General features: G+C 42.8%; 1 protein-coding gene across 2 annotated transcripts; it reads right to left on the bottom strand.

Moving 5' to 3' along the window:
• Positions 1 to 3908: 3908 nt before the first annotated feature.
• RPL27A (ribosomal protein L27a) lies at positions 3909 to 10604 on the bottom strand. Of its 2 annotated transcripts, XM_081327397.1 has the most exons (6): positions 10560 to 10604; positions 9496 to 9559; positions 8181 to 8256; positions 6532 to 6706; positions 6317 to 6350; positions 3909 to 4095 (listed from the first exon to the last, which is right to left on the bottom strand). In XM_081327397.1, exons 1-6 carry the CDS (start codon positions 10560 to 10562, stop codon positions 3935 to 3937), a joined length of 513 nt encoding a protein of 170 aa, XP_081183523.1. In that variant the 5' UTR covers positions 10563 to 10604; the 3' UTR covers positions 3909 to 3934. The 2 variants fall into 2 exon arrangements, with proteins under 2 accessions (XP_081183523.1, XP_081183524.1); XM_081327398.1 differs by lacking the exon at positions 6317 to 6350.
• Positions 10605 to 15454: the final 4850 nt, after the last annotated feature.

Here is a 15454-nt window from a genome sequence, read left to right as displayed (position 1 = left end):
GGTATACCTATGATGAAAATTACAGGCCTCTCTCATCTTTTTAAGTGGGAGAACTTGCACAATTGGTGGCTGACTAAATACTTTTTTGTCCCACTGTATACCTCAATCGTGCCTTTATTCCAACTGAGATTTTAACATTCTAGCATTTTCCTCAACAAAAATATTCTACCCTCCTGATTAGATAACAAGTACAGTGCTTTGATTAAGGGAATCTGAAGATACAGGATGGGGGTTACTTGGCTTGGCAATAGCATCTGTGCAAGGATCCTAAAATTGTAGCTAATCAGAAATAAGCAGTATCGGATCACAGGGAGGGAAGTAACCAAACTAAGTAGGAAGGTACTAGGAGGGGGGGGGGAAGGGAGGAAAAAGAAGTAGAAAGTTAGATAAGGAAGAAAGGATAAAGAAAAAGAAAAAATTGGGGCAAGGAGAAAAACGCCAGCAAATGGGAGCACATCGAGTGAATGGCTGCATGTGGCCGGCAACAGGGAAGGAGAGAGCCAGCTCTGGAACACAACTAAGCAGCCCAAGGCTGGGGAAAAAAAGGCATCTGAGAGCAGTGAACCAGCATGAGAACAGCAGACGAGGGAGACCGTTGGAAGCAGCGAACTGGTGGGTCACAGCATTTATTCAGCAATTGCAGACTCGCACCCCAATCAAGGCATCCTGACCAGGGCCCAGCAAAGCAAAGACAGACCAATTCCCACAGCCTTCTCCCTGCCTCGCAACACTCCCCAGGGGAGCCTTGCCTCAGGTGGAGGACTGGACCGGCGTTCCCTCCCCAGCCTCCTGCTAGCCTGGACTGGCAGAGGACAAAAGGCCTACACAGCAATCCCTCCGCTGTGAGGAATTGGGAGGTGGCAAAACCTGGGGGGGGAGGGGGAGAAACACAGCAGCAGCAACAGAGAGGCTTCTAGCCAGACCTCTGATTTCTCAAGATGAGCGGCCGGCTGAGAGAAGCAGACCAGACAGAGCTGCTAAGCCGACCGGAAAGCTGAACGGAGGCCTGACCAGAGAAGAGACGAGCACCAAAGACAGAAGGGAGCCAACAGAAAACAAGAGGCTGGAGTAGCGAATAACAGAAGTGAAGGCAACAATTAAGTTTGAGGTCTCAATAGGAAGGGACGGAAGACCCCAAGTAAAGAACAAAAAGGAATTGGAGCTCAAAAACTTTTTTAAAAAAAAAATAAGAGGGAAGAAATGGATAAATAAAACTAACACAATAGTAAGACGGTTAAATAAATAATAAGGCAGCACAAACAGGCAGAAAAAAGGATAGAAAAATAGGCATAATTACCCAGAACAGAGAAACTAGAAACAAGGCTAACAGCAAAGCACATCCACCAAACAAAAAGAGGGATTTTTCAAACAACAAACTCATGGAACAGGTGACTGATACTATTGTGCAATATATGTTCCATGTATGCGTTCATGCCCAAAGAACACCCAAACTATACATGCATTAGATGCTAATTATGTGAACTACTACAAGAAAAAGTTAGGGACATAAGAGGCAACTCTAGCCAAACCCCAACATATAAAAGAAAGCTCCATCAAAACCAAACCAAACCAAATAACGAACAAATAACTCCCAGATGATCTGACCCTACAAAACGGTAAAAGAGGGAAAGAGGTCAGAAAAATAAAGACTGGAGAAGAGAAAAGGAAACCAAACCAATTAATGAACAAATAACTCCCAGAGGATTTGGCTTTACTGATAAACCTTTGGAGGAAGACAAATGGAGGTATGTCACGCATAGGAGGAAACACAGGAGGAAACACAATACTCAAGAAAGCAGCAGCATACAACTAAAACCCTTTCTGCCCAATCCAATCCAACCAGAAACAGCCCCACTAAAACTGAGCAATTTCTCCCCTTAGATGGAAACACACAGACCCACAACCTCCCCCTCAAAGAAAACATGCAAACACAGCAGAGATAAACAGAAAAGTACAGACTGCAGCCTCCAAAAAAGAAAGGTGAATGTTGGTAATAGGAGATTCTATCCTCAAAGGAAGGGACGTGGTGGCTCAGTCGGTTAGGACGCTGAGCTTGTCGATCAGAAGGTCGGCAGTTTGGCGGGTCAAATCCCGAGTCAGCGCCTGTTACTTGTCCCAGCTTCTGCCAAGCTAGCAGTTCGAAAGCACGTAAAAATGCAAGTAGAAAAATAGGGACCACTACGGTGGGAAGGTAACAGCGTTCCGTGCGCCTTTGGCGTCTAGTCATGCCGGCCACATGACCAGAGACATCCTCGCCTCGGACAAGCGCTGGCTCTTCGGCTTTGAAACGGAGATAAGCACCGGCCCCTAGAGTTGGAAACGACTAGCCCGCATGTGCAAGAGAACCTTTACCTTTACCTATCCTCAAAGGAACAGAATCATCCATATTGCAGACCAAACATACAATCCAGGGAGGTATGTTGTCTCCCTGGAGCAAATATCAAAGATGGGGCTGAGAACCTAACCAAAATAATTAGGCCTACAGATTACTACCCCTTCCTCCTCCTCCACATTGGGACTAACGACACAACCTGAGTACAACAGTGCAGGGGTCCCCAACCGCCAGGGCTCCCCAACCCCCAGTCCATGGACCAGTACTAGGCCATGGCATGCCAGCAACCAGTCCGTACAAAGCCCCCTCTGCAAGATGTAGGCAACACACAAAACCTCTCTCCACGGAACCGGTCCCTGGTGCACAAAAGGTTGGGGACCTCTACAATAGTGAAAGATTACAAACAACTAGGCAATAAAGTTAAGAAGCTAGGAGCACAAAGTGTTCTCATCAGCACTCCCAACGAAAGGCCAACACCCACTGAGCGAAAACAGAATTTTAGAAATAAACCATTGGCTAAAGGGTTGGTGTCGCCAAGAAAACTTTGGTTTCCTAGATCATGGACTGCATTTCCTACATGGACTCTTGGCAAGGGATGGTCTGTACCTCATGAAAACAGGCAAAAATGTACCTGGAAAAAGACTGGCCCAACTCATCAGGTTTTAAACTAAAACTGAGGGGGAAGGGTGACCAATCTCTAGAACCTCTAGAACCCAAAACCAATCACATATCCCAAGAAAACGAATTAAACAAAGGTAGACTGCTGCTGAGATGTTGCCCTTGTATTCTTTCCCACTCCTCTGTCATCTCCTGGGCTTGACTTCTTTCTTGCTGTTCCATTTTATGGGACAAACTCTTCAATTAAGGAAGGTAGTGTAATTTTGACCCTCTTTCCCAGGCAGCACCAAACCCAGATCCCTGGAAAGAAATGTTTGCCCAGTCCAAGTGGAGAGTTCATTCTTGAATACATCACTAGGCTATTCCCCATTAACTAGGCAGGTAACGGTGGCTAGAGCTGGACTATTGTAAGACATTTGACGTGCCTTGCCTGTAATTTTGCATTCATACTACTTATTTTTTCAGCTTTTTTCTCTCTGGGATCAGCGTAGGATGTAAAATAAGTTGGGGTGTCCCTCAGTGCCACAATTCAGAATAAAACAGCGAAAGATAATAGGGAGTATTATTCCCAATGTTATAAGACTGTGGGAATTGTCTATTTTTATTAAGATTGTTGTGATGCAAATACAACATTCAAGTACAAGGGACAATAACATACATGTGGCTGGGCAATTTTCTATTATCCCACAGTGCAAGATAAGGAACAAGGAAAATGGAATATTTTGCTTTAAGCACTGAAAAAAACTTTTAAGCACTGGAAAAAACTACTGCAAACATAATTTTGATAGTGGAATCAACTAACTGGGGAGGAGGTGATTTCCTAATTCCTGAATGAGAGGAACTCAAACTGGAAATTGGATTGGTGGCCTAAATGTTATTTTCCAGTTCTACAATTCTTCAAAAATCAACTTTCTAGTATTGAATGTAATTGAGAGAATATTCTGATGAAAAGTCACTCCAACATCTGAAATAGTTTATTCATGCCTATGATTTAGTATGCATACATATATAAACATTTATGCCACTAGGACACAGGCTCCTCCAACTTCCTTTATTTTCTCTTCTGCTCTTCGGCTGAAGAATTTTGCTTTCACAATGACAGGCTGCTTGGGCAGCTTTCCTTTGCCCAGGACTTTGTAATACCCCTGGAAAATATCAAAACAAGCTTAAAATTAATAACATGTAGTCCCTTGATGTCTCTGCTTTTTAGCAGAGACATCACCCTGTCAACAAAAGTGCGTATAGTCAAGGCTATGGTCTTCCCAGTTGCAATGTATGGCAGTGAAAGTTGGACCATAAGAAAGGCTGAGCGCAAAAGAATTGAGGCCTTTGAACTCTGGTGCTGGAGAAGACTCCTGCGAGTCCCTTGGACTGCAAGGCGATCAAACCGGTCAGTCCTAGAGGAGATCAACCCTGACTGCTCTTTAGAAGGCCAGATCCTGAAGCTAAAACTCAAATACTTTGGCCACCTAATGAGGAGGAAGGACTCACTGGAGAAGAGCCTAATGCTGGGAAAGATTGAGGGCAATAGAAGAAGGGGACGACAGAGAATGAGGTGGCTGGATGGAGTCACTGAAGCAGTAGGCGTGAGCTTAACTGGACTCCAGAAGATGGTAGAGGACAGGAAGGCCTGGAGGAACATTGTCCATAGGGTCGCGATGGGTCGGACACGACTTCGCAACTAACAACAACAACAAGTCCCTTGAAGTCATTACTCATAGTGTCAATAAAATCAATGGGCAAGTATTTTTAAAACATTGTGTATCAATTCTAATAATTGATGCCTCTTTGCATTTACTGGGGTGGGTGGGAATTGATCAAAAATCCTTTCTAGCTTGTGTATAAAATTTACTGGAAGGTTTGCAATCCGAGACCAAAGGACAGTGTGACAGGGTCAGCTCCCGTCCTTGCCACAGCTCCTACCCATCTAGCAGTTTGAAAGCAAGCAAATACAAGTAGATAAATAGGCATCACTTCAGTGGGAAGGCAACAGCATTATGTGCACCTCGGCATATAGCAGGGGTGTCAAACTCAATTTCATTGAGGGCCGCATCAGCATTGCAGTTGCCCTCAGGAGGCCGGGTGGGTGTGGCCTACTGGGTGGGCGTGGCTAAAGTGCGTATGGCCTACTGGGTGGGCATGGCCAGCTCTACATCGTTCACATCAAGGGTGCCTATGGGGGCCTGGGCAGGAATGGGACAGATCTGAGGGTCTCTGGGCCAAGGCCAAGGCAGTGGGGGCCGTTCCCTCACTGTTTCCAGGGTGGCTTTGCGGGCCACATGAAACCACTTCGCGGGCCGGATCTGGCCCTTGGGACTTGTGTTTGACATGTCTGGCATATAGTCTTCAACAATGCTAGTTCCCTCAGCTAGGAAATGGAGATGAACACTGCCCCCTAGTGTTGGACACAAGGGAAACCTTTATCCTTTTACAGCAGACATGTCAAACTCGTGATGTCACACAATGAATCAGAGCTTTTTCACCATTGCCAGCAATGTGGTCGACATGGTTTTCTGATGATGCATCCGGCCCATGGGCCAGCAGTTTGACACCCCTGTTTTACAGCATAATTCTATTTGAGTGCACTGTATCTCATTTTGCCCATCGAAGATGACTCTTATAGCACCAAGTTTGAAATCTGTTCCAACAAAATCTTGAAAAATAATTACATTTTAATTTGTAAAATCATGTAACCTCTAAAATAAAACTGAGATCTTTGAATCTGGATGGACTTGTGATTGTCGTCCCCCCCCCGGGGGTGGGGGTGGTTTGGGATGTTTTTACCACTGGAATTGGATAAGGTTACTCTTCCCCTTGTAAGATTGATGCACAACTTGGGGGTCCTCCTGGACTCACGGCTACTGCTTCATGGCAGTTGTGGCCAGGAGAGCCTTTGCACAAGTCCATCTTGTGCGCTGGATGTGCCCTTCCCTCGACCAATAGGCCCTTCAGAGTTACTTATGGCTTGGTCAGTTCAAAACTGGACTATTACACTGTGCTCTACGTGGGGCTTCCCTTGAAAACCATCCAGAACCAATCTGGAGGGTAAAATACAGTTGCATGAGTGGTAACACTGCTTATGTCATCACTGCTAAGTGAGAGGCATTGGCTGCAGATGGATCTGGGTGCTATTTATGGTGCTGGTTGCTACCTATAAACCCATTCACAACACAGGGCCTGTTATCTAAGGGACTACCTACTTCTAGTTGTTTCTGCCCACTTGGTACATTCGGGCACAGCAAGTGCATTCAAGGTCCCCTCTATTAAACATTGTCATCTTGTGGGACAAGTAAGTGTGCCTTCTCTGTTGCTGCCTCGGCCTCCAGAATATCACACCCCCCCCCTAAAGATACACACAGTACTCACTCTCCTGGCTATGGAAGACCTTTAAGATCTGGTTCTGTTCCAAGGAGTGAGAGTGTGTGTGTGTGTGTGTGTGTGATATTTTTATTGCTTTGGTTGTTTTTAGTTCAGGCTATTACATTTTATATTAAATTGTATATTTTAATATTGTAAGCTGCTCATTTACTAGAATGGACAAATAAATAGGAATTTTCAAAAAAACAGATGAGAACACTTACAGAGCGTACAACATCAATAACTGGAGCTAGTCCTGCTGGATTTTTAGCATAATTCAGCCTCGTCTGCTCACTAACAAGCGTCCAGAGCTTATCCAGATTCACTGTTGGGCAGAAGTGCTGGTTCTTTTTCAAGTGGTAATGTCTCATACCAACCTTTCCAAAATAACCAGGGTGGCTAGTGGAAAAAAAATTACATGCAAAGTAAATTTATTAGGCAATGTATTATGACACTCAATGGTAATCTTAACTAGAAAATACAAAATTCATTCTTTCTATCTATCTATCTATCTATCTATCCATCCATCCATCTATCTTATTGGCCACCCATCTTACCACAGGGTATTCTATACTTTGTAGAAGAAATGCCTTTTGTCTTCAATTCAAGCTTCTAAGATCTTCCCAATGGTGCTTTTTCACGAGGCAACTGGATTTTCTTTTTTACCTCTTTGAAGATGTTTCGCTTCTTATCCAAGAACATTCTTCAGATTTGACTGGATGGTGGGGAATGGAACAAATTATACGCCTTGCAGACAGCTGGTCATTTGCATTCTTTTAGTAAGTCCTTGATGCCACCTGGACATATGCAAATGGGTGTGGAGCCTTCTTGGAACTGTTGAAAGGACTGTTATACACTGAAGATAGATGATGTCATATTTTGAACAACCCTCTCTCAACAGGAGGTATACAATATTATTTTCAGTTTACAAAACAGTCCTTTCAACAGTTCCAAGACGTCTCCATACCCATTTGCACTACTCAGGTGACCCTGATGACACAGATAAGCCTCCAGATGGCATCAAGGACTCTCTAAAAGAATGCAAATGACCAGCTGTCTGCAAGGAGTATAAATCCTTCCATTCCCCACCATCCACTCAGATCTGAAGAAGGTTCTTGGATGAGAAGCGAAACATCTTCAAAGAGAAAAAAGAAAGTCCAGTTGCCTTGTGAAAAAGCATCTTTGGGACATCCTGGATGACTAAGAATCTTCATAGACTTTTAGATCTTCAACACATAAATTATAATTATATTAATATGGTTATTACAAACTTATTTCCTGTACTCAATGCTATTCCCCTCCATCTACTCTCTCCCTATGCTATTTCTACTTTCAAGCAGAAATACCAGGATCCATCAATGGCTAGGTATAAAAGTGTTTTTGTAACAGGGAAGAATGGTGGCTAGTTACATCATTTCATTTTAGAAAACATGTAATCTCTTAAATCATTCTGTTACTAACCTGGTGGCCGACTGTGTTGGGAAAGAGACAGTCAGTGAATAAAGGTCAGTTGTTACTCTCTGAGTACAATAGCACACCAAGATCACTGGCAGTACCAAGATGTGACTCTAGTCTCAGCTATTTGTAAGTCACTTCTGATAATGATTTAGAAATGACAATTGCAATCCTAACATTTTATTAAAACAATTTTCCCGGACTTTTAGATGTGTTAAGCTGGGCAATTTCCATTATCTGGTCAGAAAATTCAAACAGTGGGTAAATATAAAACTGTGTACAGCTTTGTTTCAGTAAATAGGTAACAAAATGTATCCAGGGTACATTGATCTTGGTTCATAACTTAGGTCTGCTCTTTATATTACACAAAACTGAAATACAGAAGGCAGTTGTGAGAGAAAAAGGAAAAGTAGCTTACTATTTGTCAAAGTTAATCCTATGGTGGTGCATGCCACCAGCATTTCCACGGCCTCCAGGATGTTTCCTGTGTTTACCTATGGTAAAAAACAAAAGCTATCAATTGGAATTCTTTTAATGCAGCGGTGTTCAACCTTGGCAATTTTTAAGACTTGTCGACTTCAATTCCCATGCTGGCTGGGGAATTCTGGAAGTTGAAGTCTACAAGTCTTAAAGTTGCCAAGGTGGACACACTTTATTTTAATGTAATAACTACCCTTGTAAGTTTCATTCTAATACCCCATGTAGATACTTTGAATCTGCACAGATAGCAATCACTGTCACAGATGTGAAGACTTGAGAGTATCAAGACAAAACTGTTTTTGTCTTGCCTTTGAGATTATTAACCCTTCTTCAGAGAAGATGGGTACAAATGCAAGATATGTCACATTATGCAAGCCAATCTACATCAATAGTCAAATCCAACATGAATCTTGGCAGCCAAAGATAGCAGCTTGTGGCCTTCTGGAAGTTACAGTATTGTCAGCATAGACAATGTTGAATTTTACCGATTCAACAGCATCCAGAAGAGAGATTTCTCGATTCTGATCTATATGATAGCCATCTTCGCTAAGAGAAGCTTTGCTTTTTGGTAACCTCTAATTTTCATATACTAAAAGCAAGTATATCTGCTGTTTTCTTTATGTGTATATAAAACTGTAGTAGCAAATTTACCTAATTATACTGCATTAATTGCACTAATCTGCACAGCATTTTCAGGGTTGCAAGAATCTTCTGATGTCATCTATTAACGACTTCTGAGTAAATACCTTCATGATTAAAAATGTCTCTCCACTAAATGGTTATTATGGACAAAATCAGATGCTACTACTACAATAAAAGTATTATAAAATAAAAGCCAGAACATTCAACTCAATAATTTAAAATGCCACAACTTTCAAGGCAATACATCCTCAACACAAACAAAATATTCTACCTCATCAGAAGCAAAACAAGGTGCAAATCTGCTTTTTCTAAGTAAGAAATCAAGTAGCTACAATGATCTATACTTTGAGTGCTCTTCAGCCCAACGGTCCTGGATGATAGTGATACTTAATAGGGCCTTTGATACTTGTCAGAAATTTAATCACATTCATATGGCACCTCACCAAATTCCATCATTTTCCCATAAAATGAACTATTACTATCCATTGTTCAGCTAAAGTAATAGAAAAAACATACTCAAAAAGTGTGTGTGTGTTTTACAGGATTTCTAATTTCATAGCTTGAGAAAAAAAATTCTGTATTTTCAAAAGCTTTGTATCACTAATGCTTACCAATACGTCCATGGCCATGACTGACATGCCCCCTTAGTTTCCTTGTCTTCCTCAATCTGGAAGGCTAAAAATATAAAAACAAATTTGGTTATAATAAATGCACTCTTATTTTTTTCTTTCCTTTACTTCACCCATCTCTGCAGAAGGTTTTCTATAATCTCTACTTTATACAAAGAAACTTTTTTTTTGCATTTTGTCTACATCACTGATTTAGATTTTTTTTTAAAAGATGTATAGAGGAAAAACCAGAGGGAAGTTGTTTTAGTGGTGGCAGAGTCCCTGATCCTTTCTTTCAGGGAAGAGTAGGCTTCAATCAAACCCAACAAATAATTAAGCCCAAACCCAACAAAATTAAAACTAGGCCGGGTGGACGTCTTCCCATCCTTCCCCGAAAATCTATGTCAAAATCAATTGCATCTTTCCACCTGAAAAATAACAAAAAATACAGTCCTAACAAACAAAAAAACGTTTTACCTATTTTAATTACTGACGAATGAAAAGCAAAGGTGAGAAGGAGATTTAACAGGTGGGGCAAATGTCTATGGAGATTCTCGTGATTGTCCCAAAGGTGCTTTTTCAAGTGGCAACTAAACTAGACTTTGTTTTTCTTTGAAGTCAAGAGCTGAAAAAGCTTCTTCAATGAGAAGCGAAACGTCTTCAAAGAAAAACAAGAAAGTGCAGTTGCCTCTTGAAAAAGCACCTTTGGGACAAGAGGTGGGGTATTAGGTATTTATTTTGACTGCTTTGGTAAAAGGGTAAAATCTTTCAATGCATATCTTATCAGGGCTAATCAATCAATCAATCAATCATATCATATCGTAATCTCCTGGTTTCTAGCCTGGTGCCTTAAATACCGCATCAAACAATCCCTGGAGCACAGCCCTCCCCAGGGGAAGTTAGCAGAGGCGTCTCCTGCCCTCGGAGCAACCTCCCCTCGGAATATGGCTGGGCAGCCCCGGCAAGAGCAGCAAGCGAAACCGACGGGGCCTCTCCCTACCGCTCCCCCCCAAAAAAGGGGCCAGAAGTCCCCGAGCCCGAGACTAACCACGTTGCTCCCGACCTACCATCTTGCTCGGTCGGCGACAAAAAGAACGAAGGAAGTGGAAGCAACGTATCGCGAGATTTAGCGTCCCCTCCCGGAAAAGTTCTTTTCTCGCGGTCTCGTGAGAAACGGAAAATAGAGAGACTCTCTCTCTCTCTCTCTCTCTCTCTCTCCCATTTCCGCTTCCGGTTTCTCCGAAGCGGGGCTTCTTTAGATTTGGTAGGAATTTGAAAGGATGGGGCTGCGTTAGAGAATTTCTTTCGTTTCGCTTACAAATAATCCTGTCCCGTTTTCCTACCTGGATTGTTCGAAGTCAGTTTTCATGCTGGGTTTTGGTTGTTGGCTGCCTAAATAAAACACTGACGATGGAAGGAAGAAAATTGCTGTTAAATTTAAAAATGAGGCTAAAAGTTAGCATTGGGTGTGATTTTAATTTGCTTTATTTATAATTAAGCGCTTCAAAGAATATGCTCTGTAAAAAGCTCTGTCCTCTTTTTGTCTCAACCCAAGAAATGCAATCCGCTCCTCAAAAGCTGCCTCCCAAAAGTAATCCGCTACTGCAGGCGGACATGTCACAGGCAGAGTCCCTAATGCAGGGCTCTCCAAACTTGGCAACTTTTAAGGCTTCAACTCCCAGAATTCCCCAACCAGCACTGGTTGAGGAATTCTGGGAGTTGAAGTTCACAAGTCTTAAAAAGTTGCCAAGTATGGAGGATCCTACCCCAATGTAACCCTTATTACTCTTCCATAATGGGGAGCTCTTTATTTCTTGAATTTCTGGCCCTGATGCAACCTTTAAGAGGACAGGAATGTGGATTCCTCAGAAAGACTTAATCCATAGTCTGATTTCTCTTAAGGGACAGCAATTCTGCATTAAACAAAGCTTCTAATCCTGCCTGCTGTGTGAATTTTTATATTAAAATTAAATCACTTCCTTCACACGAGTGTAGAACAGCAAAAATACAGGAATTTAAATCGAGTTCTCCCTATGCCCCATTTCTGCTTCTGTCCACTGAGATTAATGCTACTTGCAGCCAGGGGATATGGTTCTTGTGTTAAGACATGCTCCCAGAAATGAATTGCATAACTGAACTTGAAATTAGTTATTTCATTGCTTGGTAAAAGTGAAGAATGACTTGATGGCACATATAGTTGGACAAGAAATGTGTGTGCTGCCTTTCAAAGTACAGTTAAATACATATGGCAAGTACTGGTTAACTCATTGGAGCTTGCAGAGACCAAGCAAGGAGCAAAATTCAGAGCAGGTTTTGACAGTGCTCCCATCCTTCCTGTAGAGCAGGGGTCCTCAACCTTGGCTACTTTAAGACTTGTGGACTTCAGCTCCCAGAATTCCTCAGCCAGCAAAGCTCCAATTCTACAGAATTGTTTCTAAATCTTGACAACTTTAAGATGCATGGGCTTCAACTCTCCCAATTTCCCTGTTGCCAAAATACAATTTGAATTATTTGTACATTTGTTTTTCTTACATAGTGTTGAACCCTTAAAGAAGCAGAACTAAAGAGGTATTGAGCTCGAGAGACAAAACAAGCAACAGTCTACACTAGCTAGGTTTCTGGCTAGCATTAGATCAAACACTGTTGAGGTTACAACTCCTCAAAGCACAGTAGAACTTGCTTCTGATGAAATGGATATGTAAATGGAGTTATCTGGCCTTGGCTGTTGCTCTTGTGCAAGTTTAGCAAACTCAAAGGCTAGCTTTACTGTTTGTGGGAAGTCAGCCCCCCAGAGAAGGAAATATTAAAAGGGCAGAAAAATATATTTTCTCAAAGGATCTTAAAGAGGCAGAAAAGCATGCCCAGTTTTCTTAATAGTCCCAAGTCTCTCCCCCAAGCAGAAACCAGCTCTGTAGAAATGCAGATGTAAACCATTCAGTAAGTTTGAAGCTAGAAGATTAAGAAGATAAAGACACCTAAAATCTACATACCCCACCCAAACTCTAAGACAATACATTATCCCACAGATGCCAAAGGGCACATCCAGACTTAGGTCAGAATATATGACACAGGAAATACAAAGCCTCAAACAGGAACAGGAAACAACTCCAGACAAAAGCCCCAGAGGGTATAAAAACCCACTCTCCACATGTGCTTGCTCTTTTCTTCCAGAGCCATCTTTCTGTCTGACTCTGTTCAATAAACTGCAACCTTCTTTCTAAAGCAGTCGCCATATTGTTTATTCCAGGCTTGGAATGAACCATGATGATGACTTTTCCTTCAACATGTTCTAAACGGAGAGTTGACTTATCACATGACGAAGTAAATATAAACATTTGCCTAAAAGACTTTTCCAATTTAAATATGCACACTATCGGAATGTTGATGTTCAGGCATCACTGAGGCCGCTTATCTGTGCCAAGTCTTGTAAGTAAACAGAATTATCAAATCGCTGGGGTTCAGAAGATTCATGCTGCGTTCGTATGTAGTTCCAATAGTCTTGTCTCCTCCCTCTCCCACATAGGTTTCAAAAGTGTAGAACTTCAGCCATTGATTTAACAAAGTGGAACTGTCTTTGCTGGATTCCAAAGATGTGTATTTAAGACGTGTTTAAAAGGAACACAGAAGAATGTAGATATATGTCAAGACCAGCAAAGACTGGTAATAATACTGCCCTTTTTAGAACATTGTATTGCTTTAGAACAGGGGTGTCAAACTGCCGGCCCATGAGCCGGTTGCATCATATGGAGGCCGTGCTCACCCCAGCTCCGGCAATGCAAAAAGTCACAATATGTCACAACACATCACATGACACAGCAAGTTTGACACCCATGTTTTAGAGGATATTATACCTCATTTGAAAACATACAATGCATTTTAACTAGAGCAGGTCTTAGGATTTTGTTTCCTAAAGCCATCTAAGCTCACAGTTAATACTGGATCCTGATCTACAATAAGCATTTATTTCTCACATTTATATCATTTGTATGATCACAAAATTATTCAGATAAGATAAATTGACACAGTTGGTTTTAATATCTTAGTGATATAAGACTACTCAGCTGGTGCAAATGTAGCAGTCATATTATTAGTGGAGGAATGCAATTAGTGTCTACTGGTTGGCTTCTTGTGTTGGCCATTATTTATAAAGCTTATAAATGGCATGCCGCTGGGATATATCAGGAACTACTTTATCAAGTGGGACTCTGTCCATCACCTAGTTTGAACACTGCATAAAAAGTGGTTAGACTTTATAGAGAGCCCTGCATTGTAGAAGTTTATTTATTTATTTATTGAATTTGTATACCGCCCTATTCCTGTAGGACTCACGGCGGTTTACAGGGCAGTTAAAAACCATAAAATACAAAAATTAAAATCAATTAAAACAATTAATTAAATTCAACCCCCAAAAGTAAATCTAAAACCCAATTATAATTAAAAACCCCTCAGTCTGGGCCAAACAGCTCGAAGAGCCAAGTTTTCAGGTCCTGGTGAAATGAGCGAAGGTCAGGGGCAGTCCTAAGTTCCGTAGGTAGTTGGTTCCATAGGGCAGGCGCACCCACAGAGAACGCCCTTCCCCTGGGAATGACCCGTCGGCATTCATTAACCGGCAGTACCCTGAGAAGGCCCTCCCTGTGGGAGCGCACAGGACGATGGGAAGATGATGCAGGTGTTCCCTTAGATCAGGGGTGTCAAACTCAATTTCATTGAGGGCCGCATCAGCATTGCGGTTGCCCTCAGGGGGCCAGGTGGGTATGGCCAGGGTGGGCGTGGCCTACTGGGTGGGCATGGCTAGAGTGCGTATGGCCTACTGGGTGGGCGTGGCCAGCTCTACATCATTCACATCAAGGGTGCCTATGGGGGCCTGGGCAGGAGAGGGACAGATCTGAGGGTCTCTGGCAGAAGGAAGGTCTCTGGGCCAGGGCCAAGGCAGTGGGGGCTGTTCCCTCACTGTTTCCAGGATGGCTTCGCGGGCCACATGAAACCACTTCGCGAGCCGGATCCAGCCCCCGGGCCTTGTGTTTGACATGTCTGCCTTAGATAGTCCAGACCCAAGCCATTTAGGGCTTTATAGGTCATTACCAGCATCTTGAATCTCACCCGGAGGGCAACCGGAAGCCAATGCAGCTCACGGAGAAGAGGTGTTACACGGGAGTATCGGGAAGCTCCCATCACAACTCGCGCGGCTGCATTCTGCACCAGTTGAAGCCTCCGAGTGGTCCTCAAGGGCAGCCCCATGTAGAGGGCATTGCAGTAGTCTAACCGGGAGGTCACGAGCACATGAGTGACTGTGCATAGGGCATCTCGGTCCAGATAGGGCCGCAACTGGCGCACCAGGCGAACATGGGCAAAAGCCCCCCTGGTCACGGCTCCTATATGATCTTCAAAACTGAGCCGTGAATCCAGGAGGACGCCCAAGTTGCAAGCCCTATCAACGGGGGGGGAACACCTCACCCCCTATTGTTAATGATGGAAAAAGCTGGTCAGTCCGAGATGCCGGTATGAACAGCCACTCAGTCTTGGCAGGATTGAGACGAAGCCTTTTTCTCCCCATCCAAACCCGGACCGCCTCCAGGCAACGAGACATCACGGCGAGGGCATCACTGGGTTGGTTCGGGGTGGAAAGAAAAAGTTGGGTATCATCAACGTACTGGTTGCTGCTTCTGGATACATCTTTGACCCTGACACACTCTGAATTTCTGAAGACCTTGCAGGGTGAGTGTGGATAGCAACCTGATTTAGTCTAGATATTTATTGTTTTTATTGATGAGGCTGGTTACATTGTAGTATTCTAAGACATAGTTTTTGTGATTGGGGCAATTTATAACTATTGTGAATAAAGATGCCAGTGACATAAATTTAGATTTAACAGAAATTTGGGTGTTGCAGACATTCTCTCTTCCCTAATAGTTTGGTATATTATGATTTTACTATACATTCATCATTGTACTATGCAATTTCT

The sequence above is a fragment of the Vipera berus genome, assembly GCF_964194415.1.
Source record: "Vipera berus genome assembly, chromosome: 1".
NCBI classification, from domain to species: domain Eukaryota; kingdom Metazoa; phylum Chordata; class Lepidosauria; order Squamata; family Viperidae; genus Vipera; species Vipera berus.
The sequence above is the reverse complement of the archived record's forward strand: the minus strand, read 5'-3'. Positions and strand labels throughout refer to the sequence as shown.

What these genes read in the sequence shown, in the direction of transcription:
- RPL27A (XM_081327397.1), bottom strand. An exon ending in AGGATTAACTTTGACAAATA is followed by an intron (nt 6,707 to 8,180) that starts GTAAGCTACTTT and finishes TTTTTCCACTAG; the next exon opens with CCACCCTGGTTATTTTGGAA. An exon ending in TTATTGATGTTGTACGCTCT is followed by an intron (nt 6,351 to 6,531) that starts GTAAGTGTTCTC and finishes TCCTTGGAACAG; the next exon opens with AACCAGATCTTAAAGGTCTT.